The sequence below is a fragment of the Podarcis bocagei genome (genome assembly GCF_964188305.1).
Source record: "Podarcis bocagei genome assembly, chromosome: 3".
Classification (NCBI taxonomy): domain Eukaryota; kingdom Metazoa; phylum Chordata; class Lepidosauria; order Squamata; family Lacertidae; genus Podarcis; species Podarcis bocagei.
In genome coordinates this window covers 50,928,905-50,949,430 of record NC_138127.1, presented here as the reverse complement: position 1 = coordinate 50,949,430, position 20,526 = coordinate 50,928,905, and the positions used below count along the sequence as shown (strand labels likewise).

Here is a 20,526-nt window from a genome sequence, read left to right as displayed (position 1 = left end):
CTTTTAAAAACTACTTTCTCTGTATCAGTGTAATAACTATGCTACCTCCAGGCTGGCATAGTTTAGGGATCCAATTCTGGGGCCTATCAGGAAAACAAAGGAACTTTGGATCCAGCGGGTCCAGGGCTACCTTTTGTCTGCCTCTGCAGTACCCTGTTTCAGACCTTATTGCTGGCTGAAGCTGAGCTGTCAACACAGAACAGATGTGTACATTGGAGAGGCAGTGTCTCAATCTGTGAGCAAGAAGAAACCTCTTGTGGATTCAAGTCACAAGTCTGTTCTTACTGAGTGGTGCAAAATCTATAAAGCCTCAAATGGCTCAGGACCAAAGTACGTTTCCTTTCCTCATATGAACCAACCCAGTCCTTGCAATCATCATCTGAGGCCCTTCTTTGTGTGCCCCATCCATGAGAGGTCTGGAGGGCGGCAACACAGGAATGGGCCTTTTCTGTGGTAAACTCCACACTTGTGGAATGCTCCCCCCAGGGAGGCGCCTGGCAAATCTACACCATTATAAACTGGGGGGGGGGGGCTTGTTTTTGCTTGTTACTATGTTATGTATTTTTGTGCTTTTCTATTGTAATCCAGTCTGTGATCCTTGGGATGATGGGTAGAATAGAAATGTAATAAATAAAATTATAAATATATAATCCTTTTCTAATGATTAAAAAAATTAAGAAACTTGGCTTCCACCTTATCAACTAACACAATTTGAAGACAACCATCTCTGCTCAGTCAGACTATAGCCCATGATTTGTAGATCTATTCATGCAGGGCTCAGTCATTTATCTGGGACAACAATCTGGTATCCTTGATACAGATGTGAATGTGGATCAATAAACAGAAGAGATGTTGCCCCATTTGCCAATTTGCACATAAAGGTAAAGGTAAAGGACCCCTGACAGATACATTATATTTAATTCTTCAGTAACAAATTGATGTAAAATTCATAGATTTTTTTTAATCCTGAATATAAAGCAGAATAAAAATTGATTCAATGGTTAAGCAGGGTGTTCTTTAAATTTCACTTTTACATCTGAAAAACTAAATATAGGGATGCCCAAAACTGGGCTTCAGTACTTTCCCTATAGCACTTCCTCAGGGTCAGGTCAGTTTTTATGAGAGAAAATAAGGGGGGCGGGGGAGGTGTTGTGAGGCAAAACATGGGATTTATATACGTGACCCTGCAGAAACCATACTTTGTATTACCTCAAAAATGTCAAAGAACATTGTTCAAAATTTGGCTCTATTAGAGCCCACAACTTTTGAAGTGTGTCTTTGACTTTAGTATTCTCCTTAGTACCTGAAAAATAAAAAGACAAATAAAAACAAATTTGGCTATTAGTAAATATTCAACATAGTTATCATTCCTAAATACTGGCATAAAGAAATAAGGTAAAATATAAAGCTCTGAGAGTAAGCAGAATGAAAGCATGTCTAGCTGAAAAGACTATCTAACCAACACTTCTGCAAGACATCATCTGAGTGTTAGGATATTTCCGTTCCACCTTAAACGGGAGCAGGCTTTGTGAGTCACAGAGTCTGCGTATTTCCTGTTCACAGGAAGTTTATGTTTTCTATTGCTTTCGTTTCTCTCTCTGTGCCTGGACACTGAAGCAGGCAGTCATGTTTTTTCTTTGTTCTGACCAACGCTGAATAAACTTAAACAATGCTCTCCTGCGTGCATCTTTCGCTGTGCATTATCTGCTGATAGAGCGTGCATCAGCTCTGGAATGTGGCAAGTTATTTCTGGAGCTCGTGTCACTAATTGCTGATACTGCGTGTCTACGGGAGATCGATGATCGCAACGGAGGCGACGTGAAGTCATGATGGACTTTGTCTCCCTGGCAGTATCCCAACACTGAGGACATCTGTAGCCAACAATGCCATGTTTTGTACAAATAAATAGCTTTTATGATATAATGACCAACTGCATTATACGAGCACTGTGGTGACTCCTATGGCATTCTGTGAATAATTCAAGATTCTAGGTGTCAAGATTGGGCCTTGGCCTCCCAATCCGAAAGTCAGGAAAATTGTGTTTGGCAGCCATTTGGAAGTTCTATGTCTTTTCCACTCATCTGGGCTTCTGTACAAAATCTTCCATCTAGATCCCTTTACAGGAATACCCAGATATATCACACCTGATATATCACACCATCAGTGGTGGACCGGAGTGACGCCTTGGTTCCTTCAGTCTGTTTCTGAAGCCCCAACCTGCCCTACATGTAGGCCTCCATTAGCTAACTTAAATTTAGAGTTTTGGTGGGCTATCCCATCATCCTCCGTGGCTGGTTGAAGTCAAAGCAAATGGCTGCCTGCAAAGGAGGAAGGCGCCACCCTGCTCCGTCCCGTAGGGGCTGTGTCAGGAAGCAACTGTCACTTCCCTCAGAAGAATCCTGACCTGGTTTTCTGCCATTCATTAGTAGCCGCACATAAGACCCTTTCCAGGCAGCTTGCAGTTTAAGTGCAACTTTCTCCTCTTCAGGTGTGGGATCTTTGCTTTGCCAAGCAGAAACATTTACCTCTGTCAGCTCTAAAAAGAAATTAATACAAAAGTTACCTGCCTGTGAGATTACAATACTTACGTCGTGTCTACAAAAACTAACAATGGAGTGTTTTATTGTTTTATGATGAAATCCTATATACTAATACACATCTACAAGTGTGGATTCTTAGGTAGTCACACATAAGAGGGATCATTGCAACATTTGGTTGCAGTTCCCATTTGTTCATTACAATCCAGGAACCCAAAGAAAGCAGTCTAATGCAACATTTCTGATGAAAATATATGGTTATGTACTGTTTCCCTGCAAAATGTTTTCAGGTAGCTGGATACTGCAGGACATTTACATGAATTTAGATCAGTTTGATAGATCTGAAACATTTTTCTCATCTAATGAATGTTTATTAGACCTTACGTCAGCAAGCTTAGTGCTGCATATATCAGTAAAAACCCAGATATGCCAGTCAGCAAATCAGAATGGTTGGCAGATTATGTGCCCGCCCCCACAGAGCCCACAACTGGCTGACTGCCTTTCCCTTCTGTTGCCTGCTGCCACCTCATTCTGCCCTTGCTCCCTCCTGCTCCCTATTTGCTGCCAAGAGTGGTGGCATGTACTCCATGACTTGCTCTGGGGTATTTCCCCAGAGTAAGGTAATGTCAGTGAAATCTCCTAGATAGTGTCTGTACTACAGCTGAAAATTACTGCTTAAGTTGCCTTTTAAAAAGAGGAAGATTTAAACAGTCATTTGCTGCCAATGGAGAAAAATGGCAGCCCAGAGCATCTCTGAGATGTCTTGCTTTAAGAAACGAGTCTTTTGTTGGAAGAGCGTGAGTGGGAGGGAATGGTTGGTGGAGGGGAGGAAGAGGAGGGGAGCAGCAGAAACGGTGGTGGCATCTGCTGCCATCTCAGGTGGTGCAATATCTACTGTTGGTCCTGGTTAATCCTGATTGCCAAAAATGGAACCTCAATTTTCAGAGGCAATTGACTGCTAATTGCCAGATGCTAGGCACCAACCGGGATGCGGGTGGCGCTGTGGGTAAAACCTCAGCGCCTAGGACTTGCCGATCGCATGGTCGGCGGTTCGAATCCCTGCGGCGGGGTGCGCTCCCATCGTTCAGTCCCAGCGCCTGCCAACCTAGCAGTTCGAAAGCACCCTCGGGTGCAAGTAGATAAATAGGGACCGCTTACCAGCGGGAAGGTAAACGACGTTCCGTGTGCTGTGCTGGCTCGCCAGATGCAGCTTGTCACGCTGGCCACATGACCCAGAAGTGTCTGCGGACAGCGCTGGCTCCCGGCCTCTAGAGTGAGATGAGCGCACAACCCTAGAGTCTGGCAAGACTGGCCCGTACGGGCAGGGGTACCTTTACCTTTACCTTCAGGCACCAACCACAGTAGTGGCTTGTAACTTCCCGGAGCTTGGCCTGGCAACTATTGGAGATAAAGCACTAGCTAAACAAAGTACTTAGTTTTGGTCCAGGATGACCTTAAACAGACAGCACGGACAGTTTCATCCTCCACACTAGATGCAATGCATTTACACTTTAAGTCTGGGAACATAAAATGCAAATTGATTTTTGTATTGAGTGCTAGACTTATGTCTTGCAAGCTTAGGTAAGTGATGTGCTGTTCTCCTAGTGTCAAATGCTAATTAAAACTGAAATCCAATTAAAGTTTAAGAACATATATAAGACTGATTTTTTTTGTAGGTGTTGCAGAGCTTTTGAATGATTGAAGTGCTGTAGAAATGGGAAAAGGATGTAGCTCAGTGCTAGAGCATATACTTTGTATGAAAAAGCTGCCAGGTTTGATCTCTGGCATCTCCACGTACAGATGTAAAAGACACCTGCCTGAAATCTTGGAAAGCTGCTGTTAGTCAGTGTCAGCAATACTGAGCTAGATGGAACAATGGTCTGTCTAGAGAATCAACAATGTTCAAGTGCTCCAAAAGTTGGGATCAAAGATGGGTAAACTTCAAGAGTATCACACAAAAACCAAACAAGTTCAATGGCATAAAGGTGTGCTGATACAGAATTAAAGTTAGCAGCATCATGTTAGCTCTGATGTATGAAGTTCAAAAAATCTGTAGGCTCCATCAGTTATATGAGAGAATACCACATAAGAATTTGGTGTCTGGTTTGTTGTGTTAAAAATGGCAGGACATCTCAACATTCAGCAGAATTTTTCTGTAATGGCATCTTCTTAATAGATTATTTAAAAATAAATATTGCTGGTACATTATTCATGTTTTCCGTATACCTGAGGAGTCTGTGTCTTCAACAAACACATCACTGTCTTTAAAATCCAAAGTGAAACATCTGTAAGCAAATTTATAGTTGAGAGGAACATTCCCCAATGTCTGTTTTATCAAATGCCAAAAAGCATTATTGAAAGCCTAAAATGTAAAAGAGAAATGGTCAGTAAATTATTATAAATAAATGTTCAAATATTTTCTACTAATGATTTTCAGAGGAAAATATTACCAAACACATACCCCAACCTGTATATTTGACTACTAGATAGAGTGGATTTGTAGAATCTATAAAATGGCTCACTCCAACTAAATGAGTTTTCCTTTTGATATTTCAAACCAGCCACATAATGTGATCACTATCTTAAGATATGATGGCATATAAACAGTATATTTTCAGAGGATCAGATATCTGCCTAGTGACATTATTGTTTCCAAAATATTTAATTGCATAAGCAACCAGAACAAACAAATGTATCTTTTCAACATCAGTCAAAGGTTGGGGACAATTCAGATTTGGGGGCATTGTGGTGTTTGAACAACTGACAACCCAGCAGCAGCAGGAACAACAACAACAACAGTTAGCTGAAAGCTATATCCAAAGTCAAAGTATTTTGTCTGAGAAAAGGGCAGTTCAACAACATGTTAGGTACTGCAACATGGGCAGAATGATCCTAAGGCTTGCACAGCCATAGCTAAAGGGCAGTCCTTTAAGATAAAAGGAACGCAGCTGCTCAGTGGAGCTTATTGTAATTGTTTCTAAAACTCATACTTCACTTTCTCATTATTTATATAATGTACTGAAAATTAGGGAGTGGAGATCTGTTCTGAAGACAAGGCTGTTGATCTCATCCATTCTTCACTGTGTCTGCATAATTTGAAAAATGGCACAAGACCATAATTTCATTTACAGAGTGTCCAAGGATCACCTCAGTCCAACAGCACAGCTGCTGATTCTATGCTCTTATGTCACTAAGGAGCCAGAGAACAGGCATCAGTGTGATTATTGGTTCATACCATCCAGAATACGGGGTTAGATTTCTTGTCAACACTGAGGAAAATCTAGACTTTTCAAACTATCTGATGTGAAATTCACAAGAGCATGTTTACAGGAATTCATGGGAGACAACCTAAACTTTCATTATCAGGAGTTTCAGCTAATGGGCTGCACTAGAAAACAATCATTTGGAAAGCACAATATATTCTGCATGTTAACAGAAGGATAAGATTCTTCTTGTTTTTTTACCTTAAAGTGTTCTCTAGTTGTTCCTGGAGCACACAGGCCAGGAGGACAATGTGTTGCTTCCAGTGTCTTTATGGCTGCGGGAAGGTTTTCTGCATTTCCAAAATTCAGTATCACATTTCCAATGGCTTTCATGATAGTGGTGGCTTGTTCTATGAACCGATAGCTTTCCTGAAGAGAAAATACATAAACTACCATTAGTCAGAAATATTAAAAATATATCACTATTTCAACAACATGCACATGGTCAATTCATTAGGAATTACTGAAGCACTAAACCTATGCTAGTGACTATTACATTCATATGTAATTACTATGAGGGGTTTTTTAATGTCCCTGGGGAGAGGAAAGAGAGTTCCCCATAAAGAATCATTTGAAAAATCTATGAATTCAATATACCGTATTGGCCAGAATATAAGCCGCACTTGCAAATAAGCTGCACCTTTAAAATCTGGCTGCTTGGGAGAGGCTTGGGAGCCACGGACGCGATGGGCGCCATTGCCCCGTGCTCCCAGGCTGCTCTGGGGGGTGGGGGGAGCCGTGCTGCTTTGTCGGTGCAGTAAGGTTGCGAATATAAGCCGCACTTTAACTGTTCACGATCGGAAGTTGGAAAAAAAGTGTGGCTTATTTTGGGGCCAATACAGTAGATCAGATCAGGAACCACAGAAACCTAAATATAGTGAAGAAACAAAAGGGGGGAAACTAGTGAATGAAGACTGAGCATGCTCAGTGGGTATGGAATGCTGTCTGTCTGCTAGAGGAAAACTTAGTAAAGCAGGAGATGAGAATAGAATAGAATGTCTGGAACCATGAACAGAAGGACTTTACCCTGTAACTCCACTTGTATAAATGTATTTGCTAGCTCTATTAAACCTACAAAGAAAATCCTCTAGAAAGAAAATCCAGCAGAAATTGAACCACAACTACTTTTTTGAAGAGCTAGGTGAGATCCTCGTGGAGCTCAGTCTGTAGACATTTTGCAGAATTTTCTCCCTGTATGATTTGGAGAAAAAATTCTGGGCACTTACCTTTGGCCATCAGTGGGGCTTGCAACCCAATTTCAAAATTGCATAAGCAGTTGTATGTTTTAGCATTATTTTGTGATGATGCAAGTGTCTTCCAGATTCTGCCCATTTTAAAATTAAATTGTAGGATTATTATGGATCTGTGATTTTTTCCATTCAGAAACAGACTATGTACTTCTCGAACAAAACTTTAACTTCAATAGGAATTAAAACTTGACAATGGAAATTTGTTTCTCCCAATGGGAATATAGCTCCAGTTGTTATGGTAACAAATACCTTTTCAAGATTTGGCAGGACAATATCCTCTTCACCAAACACACATGGGACCATGCTACAAAGATGGATATGGTGCCCTACAGGAGAGCTCGCAGTGAAGAGTAACACATGGCGCCTACATTTAAAATAAGCACACTAATGAACAAAGAAACTAAAACATAACAGAAATTCTAAACAGTCAGTGTAAGTAAAACCCTCTTGTCTCTTTCATTATTTATTGCTTGGTTCTCAAAACATTTAATGTATAAAGGAAAGAGAAGGCTCTAAGACTATTTGGTGGACCACATGTGTTTGTACACTTTGAAAAAAGTTATATGTGAAAAAGTGCTAAGACTTGTTGGCATTTCATCCACCCACTAGCAAATAAATATGTAGCTTATTTTGCAAAGTAAGTAACCATAGCCATCTTCTTCCTCGTGCAAGAACAGATGCCTCAGGTGGGAGTTGAGCTCTCCCTTGTGGCTGAAACTGAGGTGAGAATCAGAGAGTTCCTGGTATAAAGCTGAGCTCAGAGCAAGGCACATGAGAAGAGATGAGGGACTAGTGAGACAACAACAATGGCAGCCAGGGAGGGAAACTACCACGAAGACACTCCACCTTAGAAAGACACACACATACACAACTGACAAAAATAACAAATGGATTGGAAAGAAGAGGCCAGAAAGGCAGCACAAGCTGTGTGAAACCAAGAAATCAGATTGTGGCTTTCCAAGGGAGAGGCACACAGCAACTTCTTTGAAAATGTCAACATTTCCTGTCTGCAAGCACAGGGAGGAACAAGATCCCAGTTGGAAGTGTCCTGTTGCCCACTAGAAAACAGAGAGTTCCTCTGCTGAGGCTTAGCCCTACCATGAATTAATTTATTTAAATATTTAAAACTGTTTTTTTCATAAAAGATACAGCAAGGGGGTATACAACATACAAAGTGACAATAGCTTTGATAAAAGCATAAAGGTGTGTTTATTTATTTAAATATTGAGGTAGCGTAAAAATAAATGCTTATTTCTCAGCCTCAGTAACTCCATGGAAACAATGGCACTGACCTATTTTACAGGATTGCTGTGAGGATTAGAAAATCTGAGGTGTGTAAAGAATTATTTAAAGCACTATTGTAAAGCACTATTGCTGTGCCTCTAACTCCTGGATCAAAAGGGTGTAGCAGACTAGCACATACCCAGCAGGAAGACTTATCACAGCAGCTTTAGTGGCATATGTATGGATCTTCAGGATTAATTGTCCTGGCGCCAAATTTTTCCATGAGAATTTTTCAACCATGAGTAATCCCTTAGGCAAAACATGGCCTTCTTTTTGTGCACTTGCTATAAAATAAAAGTGTACAGATAACTTGTTTTTTTTATCACCAAAATGTAACCATTTCCAATATCTTTGCATATGCTGAGGATTTTATTTATACCCTGCTCATCTGGCTGAGTTGTCCTATCCACTCTGGGCAGCTTCCAACACATAAAACATAAAAAAATGTCAAACATTAAAAACTTCCCAATACAGTGCTGCCTTCAGATGTCTTCTGAAAGTTGTTCTTAGATGTAACCTGTAGTTTGTTGCTTGTAAACCTCATAGAACATGATTTATATCTTATAAATATCAGCAGGCAGTCTTTCAAGAGATTAGACAATAAAACAAAAGGAAAGGAGGAAGCTCATCAGCCTTTTCCTTTCTGCCTATAACATGTTAAGTCAAGTTGCCAGGGACAGCAAATAATTAAAATTTGTAAGCAGTTCTACTAAGAAACAATGAAACACTCAAATCCTACTGTCAGATGCTGGTGTGGTTGCTCGAGAGTAAACAGGCAAGACTCCGACCTGTCTTTTCCAGGCTTTATTCTTGGTGCAAACTATTTACAGTGAAGAGCGTCGTAAGTTCATGTCTGGCTCAATCGCTAGCAGAATCTGGGAGTGGTCGGTTTTTGTAGCTCCCCCAGCATAAAAGTCGCGTCACCCCCAGCCTTTTCCGCCCCTCCCTGCGCCGAAACCTACTGCACAGAATGGGTGCTGGCAAGGGCCTCTCCGGTTTGCTCAGGCTCGGTGTTGAGGCTCTCCCTAGCATCCCCTGGTCTCTGCACCTCTTCTCCACTGGAGGTGGGGCTTTCCTCCTCACCGGAAGAGGAATTGTTTCGCAAGATTTCCGGAGGCTCCCTATAACACAACTGCCCTTCCATCTCTCGCCTCTGAGCTGATGGCAGTTCCCTGACACCTACATATGCCTACCACTAAGAGGCTTACTTCAGGTACATGAACAAAGAGTCTAACATGTTTCTCTTCTACACTTCTTGAACAGGTAAAATCTTGAATATGCAAGGAGTGAGGAACATGCTATGTTACTCTCTCTAGGTCTCAGGTAATGAGATGCCTCTTGTGGTGGACAACAAACCAAACCCAAGGCAATGATAGGAGACAGAGTAGACTGGTCCTTCACAGGTTTCCTTCAGCCTCGTGTGCACTGTACTAATGCTGAAGGGACTATGTGTTCTATGTGCCTTCCTTAAAACCTAAAACAGAAAGCTTAATAGTTGTGTGGACTGGGAAAGGAAGCTCTAGGAGATTAATGTAGGGCAAATGGTAGGGACAGTGGTGAACAGAGAAAGCAGGGCTGCAGACCCTAGAACTCCAGTAACAACTGAGCCACATGTAAGGCATTTTTATTCTGACATATGCCTTGAGGCTGTTTTCAATTGCAAATTATGGCAAACCATAAAAGCAGCCTCAAATTATTATGAAGAGGATGGAAGTTGATTGAACTTTGATTTGTTTGTTAATAACATGTGCAGTTCTACTACAGACTCTGGGATTAAGACCAATTAATTGCATCCAAGACTTTCACCACACACTCGTAAAATGAGAAAGTTGTGTGTCAAAATAGGAGAAGATCACAAATACTGCAGCTCTAACAGAGTTCTATCTTTGAATACCTCTTTGTGAAGAAAATCACAAGAATCAATACTTGCCTTACCTATCTATTTGATACTGATCTTACCTCCTGATTCCCCCCAGTGTACTAATGCAGAAAAGCTAACCAGGATATCAGTAGGCTTCAAACTATCTACAGATAAATAATATACAATACGATCGTCCACCATCTGTAAGGAAAAAAAGAGTATCCATGTTTATTATTTATCTAGTGTTGGAGCAACTACGGTAGTATTTGACAGCATTTGAGTTATATTTTAAACACCGTTTTTCAAATCAGTGTATGATATAAAGTGAACAATGAAAGGTCATCAAGCAAAACCTTAGGTTTTGCTTCCCCATAACATTTAGTTTCTATTTTAATCTACTGAAAAAAGTTAAGTTTATCCTAAGAATAATTTTATGTATGGCTTCCTACAAGGGCTGTTCATTAAAGATTTTCCCTGACCCACTTCTGTTATCGTAGGAAGATGAAATTGTACATGTATACATCTCTCCATAGGTAATGTGGTAATTTGTAGCTGCATAAAGCGATGGGAGAAGTGTGTGACTCTTGCTGGTAGCTATGTAGAGAAGGACTAATAACTGTGCCCAGTTTCGTTTGCCTCAGTCCATAGGAAGTACATCAGGGGAAATCTTTAATGAGCGCTCTTCGTAAACTACTGGTCTAAATATTTTAAAAGAGAAGACACAAAAGCTAGTTAATATGATGAAGCAATGGGTTTAGGACTTCTGCAACTATATTTTACTTAATTAGCACGAAATACTTAAACACAACACAAGTCTCCTCTCCATTTGCCCCCCAAAATTGGCCCTGAGGGGGTCAGGAGAATCCCAGAACAGTATGAGTGAGAGGAGAAAGGGATCATTCCATCTGGCAGGCTGAAATGCTTGTCCTGCTGGAACAATCACCTTAGTACAACACTGAATTCTTTCCCGTGTATTGGTCCAGAATGTGCAACTTGCTTTAAAAATGTAGAACAAATGAACTTCTCCTCAATTTCTTCTAGGCCTTAGGGTACAAGGGGTACTTGAACTGGCTGAATGCCCAATAACTTTATTTCACTGTATTCCAAAATGTTTTGGATCCACAGAAAATTCCACATCAGTGGGCTGGGATAAGTTGATATTCCTACCCCCATTCCTCTGGCAGCTTCCAACTCCCAGAAAGTTTATAATGAGAATCAGGGGACCCAGTTAAATGGAGTAGGCTGTGGCATGGGGTGGGGGGAGGGGGGAGGGAGATCACAGCAAACCAGACAGTAGCATCTTCCATGAGATGGCTGGGGGTAAGCCAGCTGCGTTTCTATAGGCTTTTATCTGGATTCAACTCAATATAAATTTGGTGACAGAGTTTAATGCTGGATTTGTTTTAATACTCGATTGGGAGCCGCCCAGAGTGGCTGGGGAAACTCAGCCAGATGGGCAGGGTATAAATAAATAATGTTATTATGTTGAAAGCCTCTATAATAGTAGTTGCTTGGTGACATGCTTTGAGAGGGAAGAGAGGTGATCACTTTGAAAAGGTATTAGGCGGGGCCTAAATCATGTAAATTCATTCTGATTGGACTGGGTGATAGAAGACTCTGATTGTACAGAAATTCTAGAGTGGGGGTGTCAATAGTCAGGAAAGGAATTGAAAAATGGTCAGTTAAGGAGTTGGGGAAAGACAGGGAAATTGGAAGGGAAAGTTGAGTCCCGAATATTAATACCCAGTGTGTTTTTAATACTCCATCTGGTGAAAACCAGGAGAAGGGAGCTGGTAACTGAGTAGGTCTGAGAGGCTGCACTATGTAAAAGTCTTAACAGAGGAAGGTTGCACAAGCAGGTTTTTTAAGCTGGCTAAACTGTCTAAGCAACTAGAGGAATCTGGTTGGTCAGAGGCAGATTGACTCAAGTAACTGGACTGGGTTGTGGCTGCATTTGACTGGGGTGGAGGTTTAGAGATTTGGCCTGAGGTAAAAGTCACTTATCAAGTACCTTTAAGACCCTGATGTAACTATTAGTATTCCTTTGTGCACAGTATCCCTTTTAATTAACCAATGATCTTAGTTAAAAGTTCATCATATCTCTCGTGTTGTTGTCCAGCTCATATGTTAGCCTACTATACTATACAAACTACAAAGAGGTTTCAAAGTATTCTGAGTGAATTGATGGCAGAGGAAAAATTAAAAAATACAATTATCTAAACTTGTGTTTATACAAAATGAGGCTAAGGGAACTTGTTTCCCTGTCAGATCCAAACTGAAATTCTGCAGTATCTCTGATCCCAAAGTATCATGATAACATTGTTTTTAATGTCTGTCATTTATATTTTAGGATTTGTATCAATTATTTCTGTGCTAGGTTTTTGTAGACAGTAACATTTTACTGGAGAATGCAAATGTTTACAGAATGGATACACAACTGGGATTCACAATGCTGTTATAGTTTACAAAGAGATGAATAAATCATGTAGTCAGTGCACTTACTCTAAAATCTGACTTCTGATAGGTGTAGCTATAGGTATTTGGCTTGTGGAAAACATACAAATTCCTAAGGAAAGCAAACATTATTATTTTAGCATTAATTATACAGAAACCTCTCCCTCACGTTGTGCATCACATTTTACTGAATTATAAGACAACTGAAACAAACCATCAGGATTCTTTGAACAGTTACTCAGTATGTTATTATCATCTAGCAATAGAAGTTAACTTCCAAATTACATGACAGCTTCTGAAATTGAAAATGTGAATAATCTGTCACCATTCTGAACTGCAAGTAGTAATTAAGTCTAAGTTTCCATTGTTCATTTAGGCTACAATCCTGTACTCCATTGCTGAGAGTAAGCCCCATGGAATTGAATGAGACTTGTTTTTTAATTGATGTGCATAGGATTGCACTGGTAGTTGTGGTTGCAGCCAAGACAGAACTCTTCCATTACACCTTTATCATGTTCAGGTTGAATTTAGGATGTTTATGAGCATCAAATCTGATGTAAAAAATATAACCATGTGCTTAAGATTTTCCTAAATGCTAAAAAGTTATGTGAAAAGACCTTTTTACTTGTACATTTTTTTCATTTCACCATAACTGTGTTTTCATAAATAAAATAATATTTGGCATTTCAAGTCATTTATGTATGAGGGAAGAATGTGTCCAGTGAGTCATTCTTATGTCTAGGAGACATAGAACCAAAAACCAATGTGAAAGCATGTATAGTAAGTTCAAAGAACCTGGTTTTAGGAATGGGGCAGCAAGAGGCAGAATGGCAAGAACTGCAAGGGACCAAGAGCTCTGCGTGGAGGAAGTAAAATGGAGCTTGCAAAGGTGTTTTTGTAACCGACCAGACAGGCCTACAGACCTATGGGATGAAATGACATCTGTGACCTTATGGGTGTAGCAATTGGGTATGTGCAGCTTGTTCTCTAAGGAACAATGGAGAGGGGATGCTAGGAGTTTGGCAACTGCTTTTGAAGACAATTATTCTGGAAAATTGATGTTACATTTATTAAAGAAGGTTATCAGACATCACAGAAATCTCTTACTGGGCAACATCCATTGTTGCATGAGCGGACTTTTGCTTGCACAATGGGACTTCCCCGTTTTCTCTGCCATCATATGCTCCCCAAATCTACTCCAGGGGGGGTCCCTGAACCATCAAGAACAGCTTTTGAATGTATGCAGGGGGCTGCAGAGGGAAGGAAAGGAAGGGGAAGTTCTGTCACACCAGTAGAAGTCCATTCTCCTAGTGGTGGCCACCACTGGACACCATCCATTGTCTTAAAGAAAATACAGAAAATTGCTAGGAATCATCAGATGGCAGATTTATAAGAAAATCTGCTGAATTTCTAGTATGCACCACAGGAACTGAGGATGCCTTTTGTGTAGCAGCCATGAGTCACCTACGCAAATTTGAAGGATAATTTGGAAAAGTCCACAAAAGAAGAGATAGCCTCTGTAACAATAATAAAAGCATGCCTTACTGAAAACTAACACAGAAATCTTCATAGTCCATCCATATTTCCTTGGAGATAGGGCTCTTTTCTGATTCAATCTCTTCCTGAGATTTATTTCCAAACTGGTTATTAGCAGGTTCTGTTGATTCTGGCATTGGAGCTGCTTCACTACTCATTTTTTCAGTCGATTCCCCTGCACGGATAAGGGAGGAAAAAAAGATGTCCTTAAGTTTACACTCAGAAATGAAAGACTATATTCTACTGGTAAAGTTGAGAAACATAAACAGGGCAAAATTATCCTAGTAATTTATCATAAAACAACTTAGCAATACTGTATATGTATACCCGTAACAGCCTAAATCCTCACTGATTGCTGTGAAGCTGCATGCACTACAAAGGCAAATGCTTTGAAGATAAATGGACTGAACTATTCTTTCTTCTCTTAAAAAGGTAAAGAAAGGAGAGAGATTGAATTTCTAACTCCCAGAAAGCAGCACAGTAAGGCAGCCTTCTTTAACCTGGTGCCCTTCCGATATTTTGGAATACAACTCCAATCAGCCCCAGCCAGCAACACTGTACAAAACATCTGAAAGGTACTAGGTTGGGAAGGGCATGTTTGTCTAGCAACATAAGCACAGATGAACTATCACTACATCAGAAGAGAATTCTCAAAAGCAGAGAAGCATTTTTTTGAATATACACCAAGACAGCTGCAAAATAATGACTGAATCAAGGAGGATTTGTCCATAACCCCTTGAAACAGGACCCCCAAACCAACATATTGCTTGCATACTGAAGATTTCATACATCTTCAAAAAGAAGAAATAAATTATTTGAAGACTGTGAATTGAAATGAAGGTTGTGAAGCTGTGAACCCTTTAAACCCAATTCACAAAAAAACTGAATAAATGAAAACATAATGGTTATGCTTCACCTCTAGAGGGCTCTCTAGGTTAGCCCTGAAGCGTGCTGGCAACGAATGCTTCTCTGTTTTACCTAATCTCTAGTAAAGAAGTTGCCGAAGACAGGGTTGTCAATGCACATCCTTGAAACTATCTTATACACCATATTTTAAAATAATCTGTTTTTAAGAGACAAGCCCAACTGAAGTTCTGGAAGCATTGTGCTCCAAGAAGCCAGTCTGTGCTAACTCTGAGAAGAAGGGAGCTGAACAACATTTCCCGGATCAATGTGACAACCTGAATTTAGTTAACCGACTTTTGCAATTCACTAGTGTTTGGTGCAGGTTTTGGCTCAAAGTATTGAAATACATTTTTAAATGTGTGTTTTGAGAGAAAGCAAGTTAAGAAATTTCTGTAGTTATATGATAACACAATGTGAAATATTAACACACATGCTCTTTTGAGAGAGAGAAGCACTCATGTACTTTGTGCATGTTTTGACAAAGTTCATGAAGCATTAAAAGAGATTAGGTATTATTAAGAGGGCTTCAGAGAACACAGAGCTTTAGCATTTGGGAGTGTGATATAGGATTGGTTCACATGTAAACCAAACCATGGTTTAGCATAGTTTCCCCCAAACTGAGGCTCTTTAAATGTATTGGACTACAATCCTATCACCCCCCCATAAGCAAAGTCAATGGTCAGAGATTATGTCAGCTATAGTCCAAAATTATTGGAGGGAAATACTAGTTTAATGTGATGCAATATTAGAAATTCCTTTTTACCAACTGCTTATTTCTCTGGCAAGTTTTTGTTGCTGTTCTCCCCCTATAATTTTGCATTGTAAGACACCTTGGAACTAGCTATTTATAGAATTTTTACTTCATTTATAGCTAAATAACTGAATGAATGAATAAATATTTTCCTATTCAATAGAGAATTCATTGTTCACAATCATATTAGTTACCTTTGGTGGATCCTTCCATAGTATGTGGTGCAGCTAAAGTAGATTCCTGCAGAGTGGGGGAAAGTTTGTTTAGAACAATACTGACAAAATAGCAAAAAGCAAATTAAATTAAATGTGTCATAAATTAGAAGTGTCATAGAAAGCTAGTTATCTGTAGCAAACGTCCACAGTCTGGCAAACCTCACTACACACTCATTTCCATGAGACTGTGTGTGCATGTGCACACATGTGTGCTAGTGTTGGCTTCACTGCAGGATGTGAGACAATAACTGAATGCTTAAAACAACTCTGTTCTCGTCCCTAGGGACAACTCTTAAATCAGAAGTATGCTCAGCCCTCTACTACCAAATTGCCTCTATGCATGGTGGCAGATTTAGGATCATGCCCACCAATTCCATTCTAGGACAACTGTTCTGCTCTCAGATCAATATAGTACTGGTAGTCCAATTTAAGGGAATATTCCTGTATTTTTACAAATTGTGTCCTCCACGTTACAGTATGCTCAACAAAGGTTATAAAATGATAGAATCTGGAATCCAGAGTACAATCATAGCTTGGAAGACAACCGGAATCTATTCTGGAAGCCTGTTTAGCTATCAAAACATTCGGGAACCAAGGTGCAGCTTCTGATTGGCTGTAGGAGCTTCTTGCAGCCAATCGGAAGCCGTGCCGGACGTTCGGCTTCCAAATAAACTGGAACACTCACTTCCGGGTTTGCGGTGTTTGAGAGCCAAAACATGTGAATGCCAAGGAGTTCGGCTTCCAAGGTTTGACTGTATAGCCCCCAGAAGACGGATGGTGGAAGCTGAATTTCCCAACTCATCCACACAGGCCCTTAAAGCCTCTCATGGGACTTATGAGACACTGGTGAATGGGACAGAGGTTTATACAACCTGCCCAGCAGCATTTTGTGCTTGATAAGCATCTTGTTTTTGCTGCCTACCTGGGACTGCAAAAAAAAAACAAAAAACAGGGCCAATTTCAAACCCCAACAGGTTATACATGCGTGGCTGGTAGGCTGAGTTGTGCTTGCTTGGCAAGTTGTGCACGACTGATCTAGAATGATTTGTGAACATCACTTTTTTACTACAAACTTCAGATGAATCACAGTCTTCTGATTTATTCAAATGCAAAGAGAAAAAGCTCAGCAACATTTTTCTTTTTTCAAAAAACTGATCATACAGGAAGTAGTGTACACAATTTTTAGCATGAATGGAGAACAACCCATGCAGGGTAAAATCTTCACCTGAGAAATTTCTTCTGTACTTGTTAAATTTGAATCTCCAGAAGAGTCAATTACGCTTTCATCATTTTCAGTGACAGCAGGAAGACTGGATGCTGGAAGAGATCCTTTTTTGAATGTAGAAGGTGGGAAATGGCTAAATAAAACACAGATAAATTAAAATTCATCTCTAAATAAAATGTATATATTAAAATGTCCAGCCGAGTAACTCTACTCCATTAGCAGTTACCATAAAAAGAAGTCCTACTGGAAAATAGGGAATATCCAAGGAAAATTAATTTAAGTTCAGAAATCAAAAACACTTCCTTGCACTTTGAGGAGGTGAGATTTACTAATGAAGCTTCTAATCCTGGTACCTGTTCTATAAAAGAAGGTAGACTTTTTTTAAGAGCAGAGGCTCTGCTCACCAGAGGCTGGGCTAGCTGTTCCAAGGAAGTGGGAGGACTGTTTTAGGCTTAGTCTGGGTTCATTGTTTATTGGAGCTACATTCAAGCTTTCCTTGACTCACTGCCAACCTAGGTGCTACTAGGAGCTATTCAGGGTGCTACTTATCTAACAACCTTGCCGGTTTGCCTCATCCAGATGCTTTGGGATAACTCCTATCATCCCTAGCTAACAGGACCAGTGGTCAGGGTGATGGGAACTGTAGTCCCAAAACATCTGGAGGGCCAAGTTTGGGGATGACTGATCTAGGCCTACATTTTCCTTTGTCTGGCTGTGCCTTACTGGGCCTGGCTTCCTGAATGGGAGCTAATAATATGTGACAATGAGTCCCTGGAATTTGGGTCTAGCACAGGCTTCCTCAAACTCGGCCCTCCAGATGTTTTTGGCCTACAACTCCCATGATCCCTAGCTAGCAGGACCAGTGGTCAGGGATGATGGGAATTGTAGTCTCAAAACATCCGGAGGGCCGGGTTTGAGGAAGCCTGGTCTAGCATATGCTACCACTTGGGCAAGAACCTTGTCTCCTGGCTGAAACCACTGCCTGGGAGAAAACAAGGGCATTGTGTTGATTACCATCCATTGCATTTTTGAAGCATAAATTGTAAGCCATCATTTCTGGTAGTTATTTTTTTGTGATTGTCTTTTTTGTTTTTAAATCTGTTTTTAATGTTGTATTTAATTTTTTTGCAACCTGCCCTGGGACCTTCGGGGAAATACACATTAGAAATGAAATCATCATCATCTCCAATTCCTTATGTAGCCCACCCCCCTCGCACATGCATGCTGCCTCTCATGCTGCTCTAGGGAATCTCCAAATCCTCTGGTTCAGTTTTTCAGGGGGTGGAAAAGAATCTGAGAAAAGTGCCTCTCCTTCCTCTAACATGAATGCAAGTCTGATTCCAACACATTGTCTTTTGGACATATAGGAAGTTATATATGTCTAATGGGATTTTTGAAGTTCAGGTTTTTTAAATTACAGCATTACCATGAACTTCTATGAATACAAATCACTTGTGGCACATTTCCTCTCCTTTCCTCCCTTTCTTCCTCTATTGATAAACACACCCCTTTAATACTTTGTAGTGTTAAATTGTTGTTAAATTAACCTTTATTGCACAAAATATCATTATTTATTAAATTTTATGTAACGCTTGATTGTAGGTTTCCAAATATAATTCACTGAAGCCCACTGGTTCATATACTTACGTGTCTCTTGGTATTGGTATTGGAGAAAGTCTATAGCTCAGAAACGGGCTAGCAAGTTCAATGAATTGTTCTGGCTTTTTAATGACAGGTTCTGGAAGGTACAGAACAAAAGCAGGAGTTCTTCATAGTTTAAGAAACCCTCCACAAAAAACGACTCTCATTGAAAAATAACAACCTGAATCCAGGGAATAGTATATTATCTGCAGGTTCTATACAATTAGACTCCCTTTCATTCAGAAAGGTGAAATGTGCACACAGACAAACATGGTTAGCAGATTTATGTTAAAATGTTAACAGCACAGATTTAACAAGAAAAAATATTCTTAATGTTGTACAGAACATCAGCCTCACCTTCATGACAGTACCAAAACAATGACCCAAACCGGGTGATCCCCTTTCATGTCACCCTTTTGGGGTCAGCCCACCAGCAGCAGTCTTGCCCTGTGGGCAGGAAAAGAGGCTCAGATGCCTAGAGTCCTCCAGCTGGTTCTGCCACAGCTGTAAAGCTTCAAAGACAGATGTTGACTATTAGGAGCTCGAGGGAGGGATAATATGATAGTAATATTCTTCTCTGCCACTCTCTTTTCTCATTAGTCTGGCCCAAACAAAGAAAAAGTCAACATTCCTCCCATCAATATGATAACACATTCCACATTGTAAGTTTCTGTGCAAAACCAGAGAAGTGTCCTATACTATATTTTGTGTATGTATGTGTACAGTGGTGCCTCGCAAGATGAAAAGAATACATTCTGTGATTCTCTTCATCTAGCGGTTTTTTCGTCTTGCGAAGCAAGCCCATTGAAGGATTAGCGGATTAGCGCTATTAGCGGCTTTTAGCGGCTTATCTGCTGATCGGATCAGCTGATAAGCGGCTTAGCGGCTTAGAAAAAGGGGGGGGGAGGAAAAAAAACCAGCAGGAACTCGCAAGACATTGTTGTCTTGCGAAGCAAGCCCATAGGAAATTCGTTTTGCGAAGCACCTCCAAAACGGAAAACTCTTTCGTCTAGCGAGTTTTCCGTCTTGCGAGGCATTCGTCTTGCGGGGCACCACTGTATTGCTGTGGGTCAGATTGCTTTCAGAAGTCACAATATATCCCTATGTCTCAAACGTGGTCAAGACAAGGGAAACACAACAAAAACTACACAACAGTACTACTTTCAGTATTCATTTCAAGCACAGAATACTTACTAGGTAAAGTAAAAAGCATCTGAATTTTCATATATCAATCCTTTTGATCCTCTAAATGGCAGTGTGGGTGAAATCAAGAGACAAGTATTACATTTTGGCTTATTGTTAGTTTAAAATATACCACAAAGCCTGGAAAGACAAACCTTGGGGTTCATCAGTCACAATTGTTTCTTTTTTCTGGCGGATAAGTTTCCAACGAGGAATAGGTGGTGGTTTGGGAGGGGCTACCAGGGGACCGGACCTTGTTCTGGTTAGCAGTGCAGGGTGACTGTATATGTGGGAAAGACCATATTGCCGCAACTGCTCAGATGAATCAGCCTGCAAAAGAAAGAGGAATAAAATGCACAATGGAGGCTGTGTTACACATAAAAATACCAAGAGGAAAGTAATTTTGGCACAATTATGTAAT

General features: G+C 40.4%; 1 protein-coding gene across 2 annotated transcripts in view; it reads right to left on the bottom strand.

Annotated features, from left to right (window-relative positions):
- The window catches only part of ADGB (androglobin), a 68,308-nt gene that overhangs the window by 24,695 nt on the left and 23,087 nt on the right, over positions 1 to 20,526 (bottom strand). For both annotated transcript variants that reach the window (XR_014005856.1, XM_081186273.1), the window contains exons 11-23: positions 20,261 to 20,435; positions 18,930 to 19,020; positions 17,283 to 17,415; positions 16,037 to 16,082; positions 14,195 to 14,360; positions 12,698 to 12,761; positions 10,294 to 10,396; positions 8,474 to 8,618; positions 7,300 to 7,414; positions 6,002 to 6,169; positions 4,764 to 4,899; positions 2,405 to 2,536; positions 1,210 to 1,303 (exon numbers count right to left, since the gene is read on the bottom strand). Coding sequence is in view for 1 of the 2 variants with exons in the window: in XM_081186273.1 (XP_081042399.1) it covers positions 1,210 to 1,303; positions 2,405 to 2,536; positions 4,764 to 4,899; positions 6,002 to 6,169; positions 7,300 to 7,414; positions 8,474 to 8,618; positions 10,294 to 10,396; positions 12,698 to 12,761; positions 14,195 to 14,360; positions 16,037 to 16,082; positions 17,283 to 17,415; positions 18,930 to 19,020; positions 20,261 to 20,435 (1,568 nt within the window). In the remaining variant the exon portion in view is untranslated. The remainder of the gene's footprint in view (positions 1 to 1,209; positions 1,304 to 2,404; positions 2,537 to 4,763; positions 4,900 to 6,001; positions 6,170 to 7,299; positions 7,415 to 8,473; positions 8,619 to 10,293; positions 10,397 to 12,697; positions 12,762 to 14,194; positions 14,361 to 16,036; positions 16,083 to 17,282; positions 17,416 to 18,929; positions 19,021 to 20,260; positions 20,436 to 20,526) is intronic.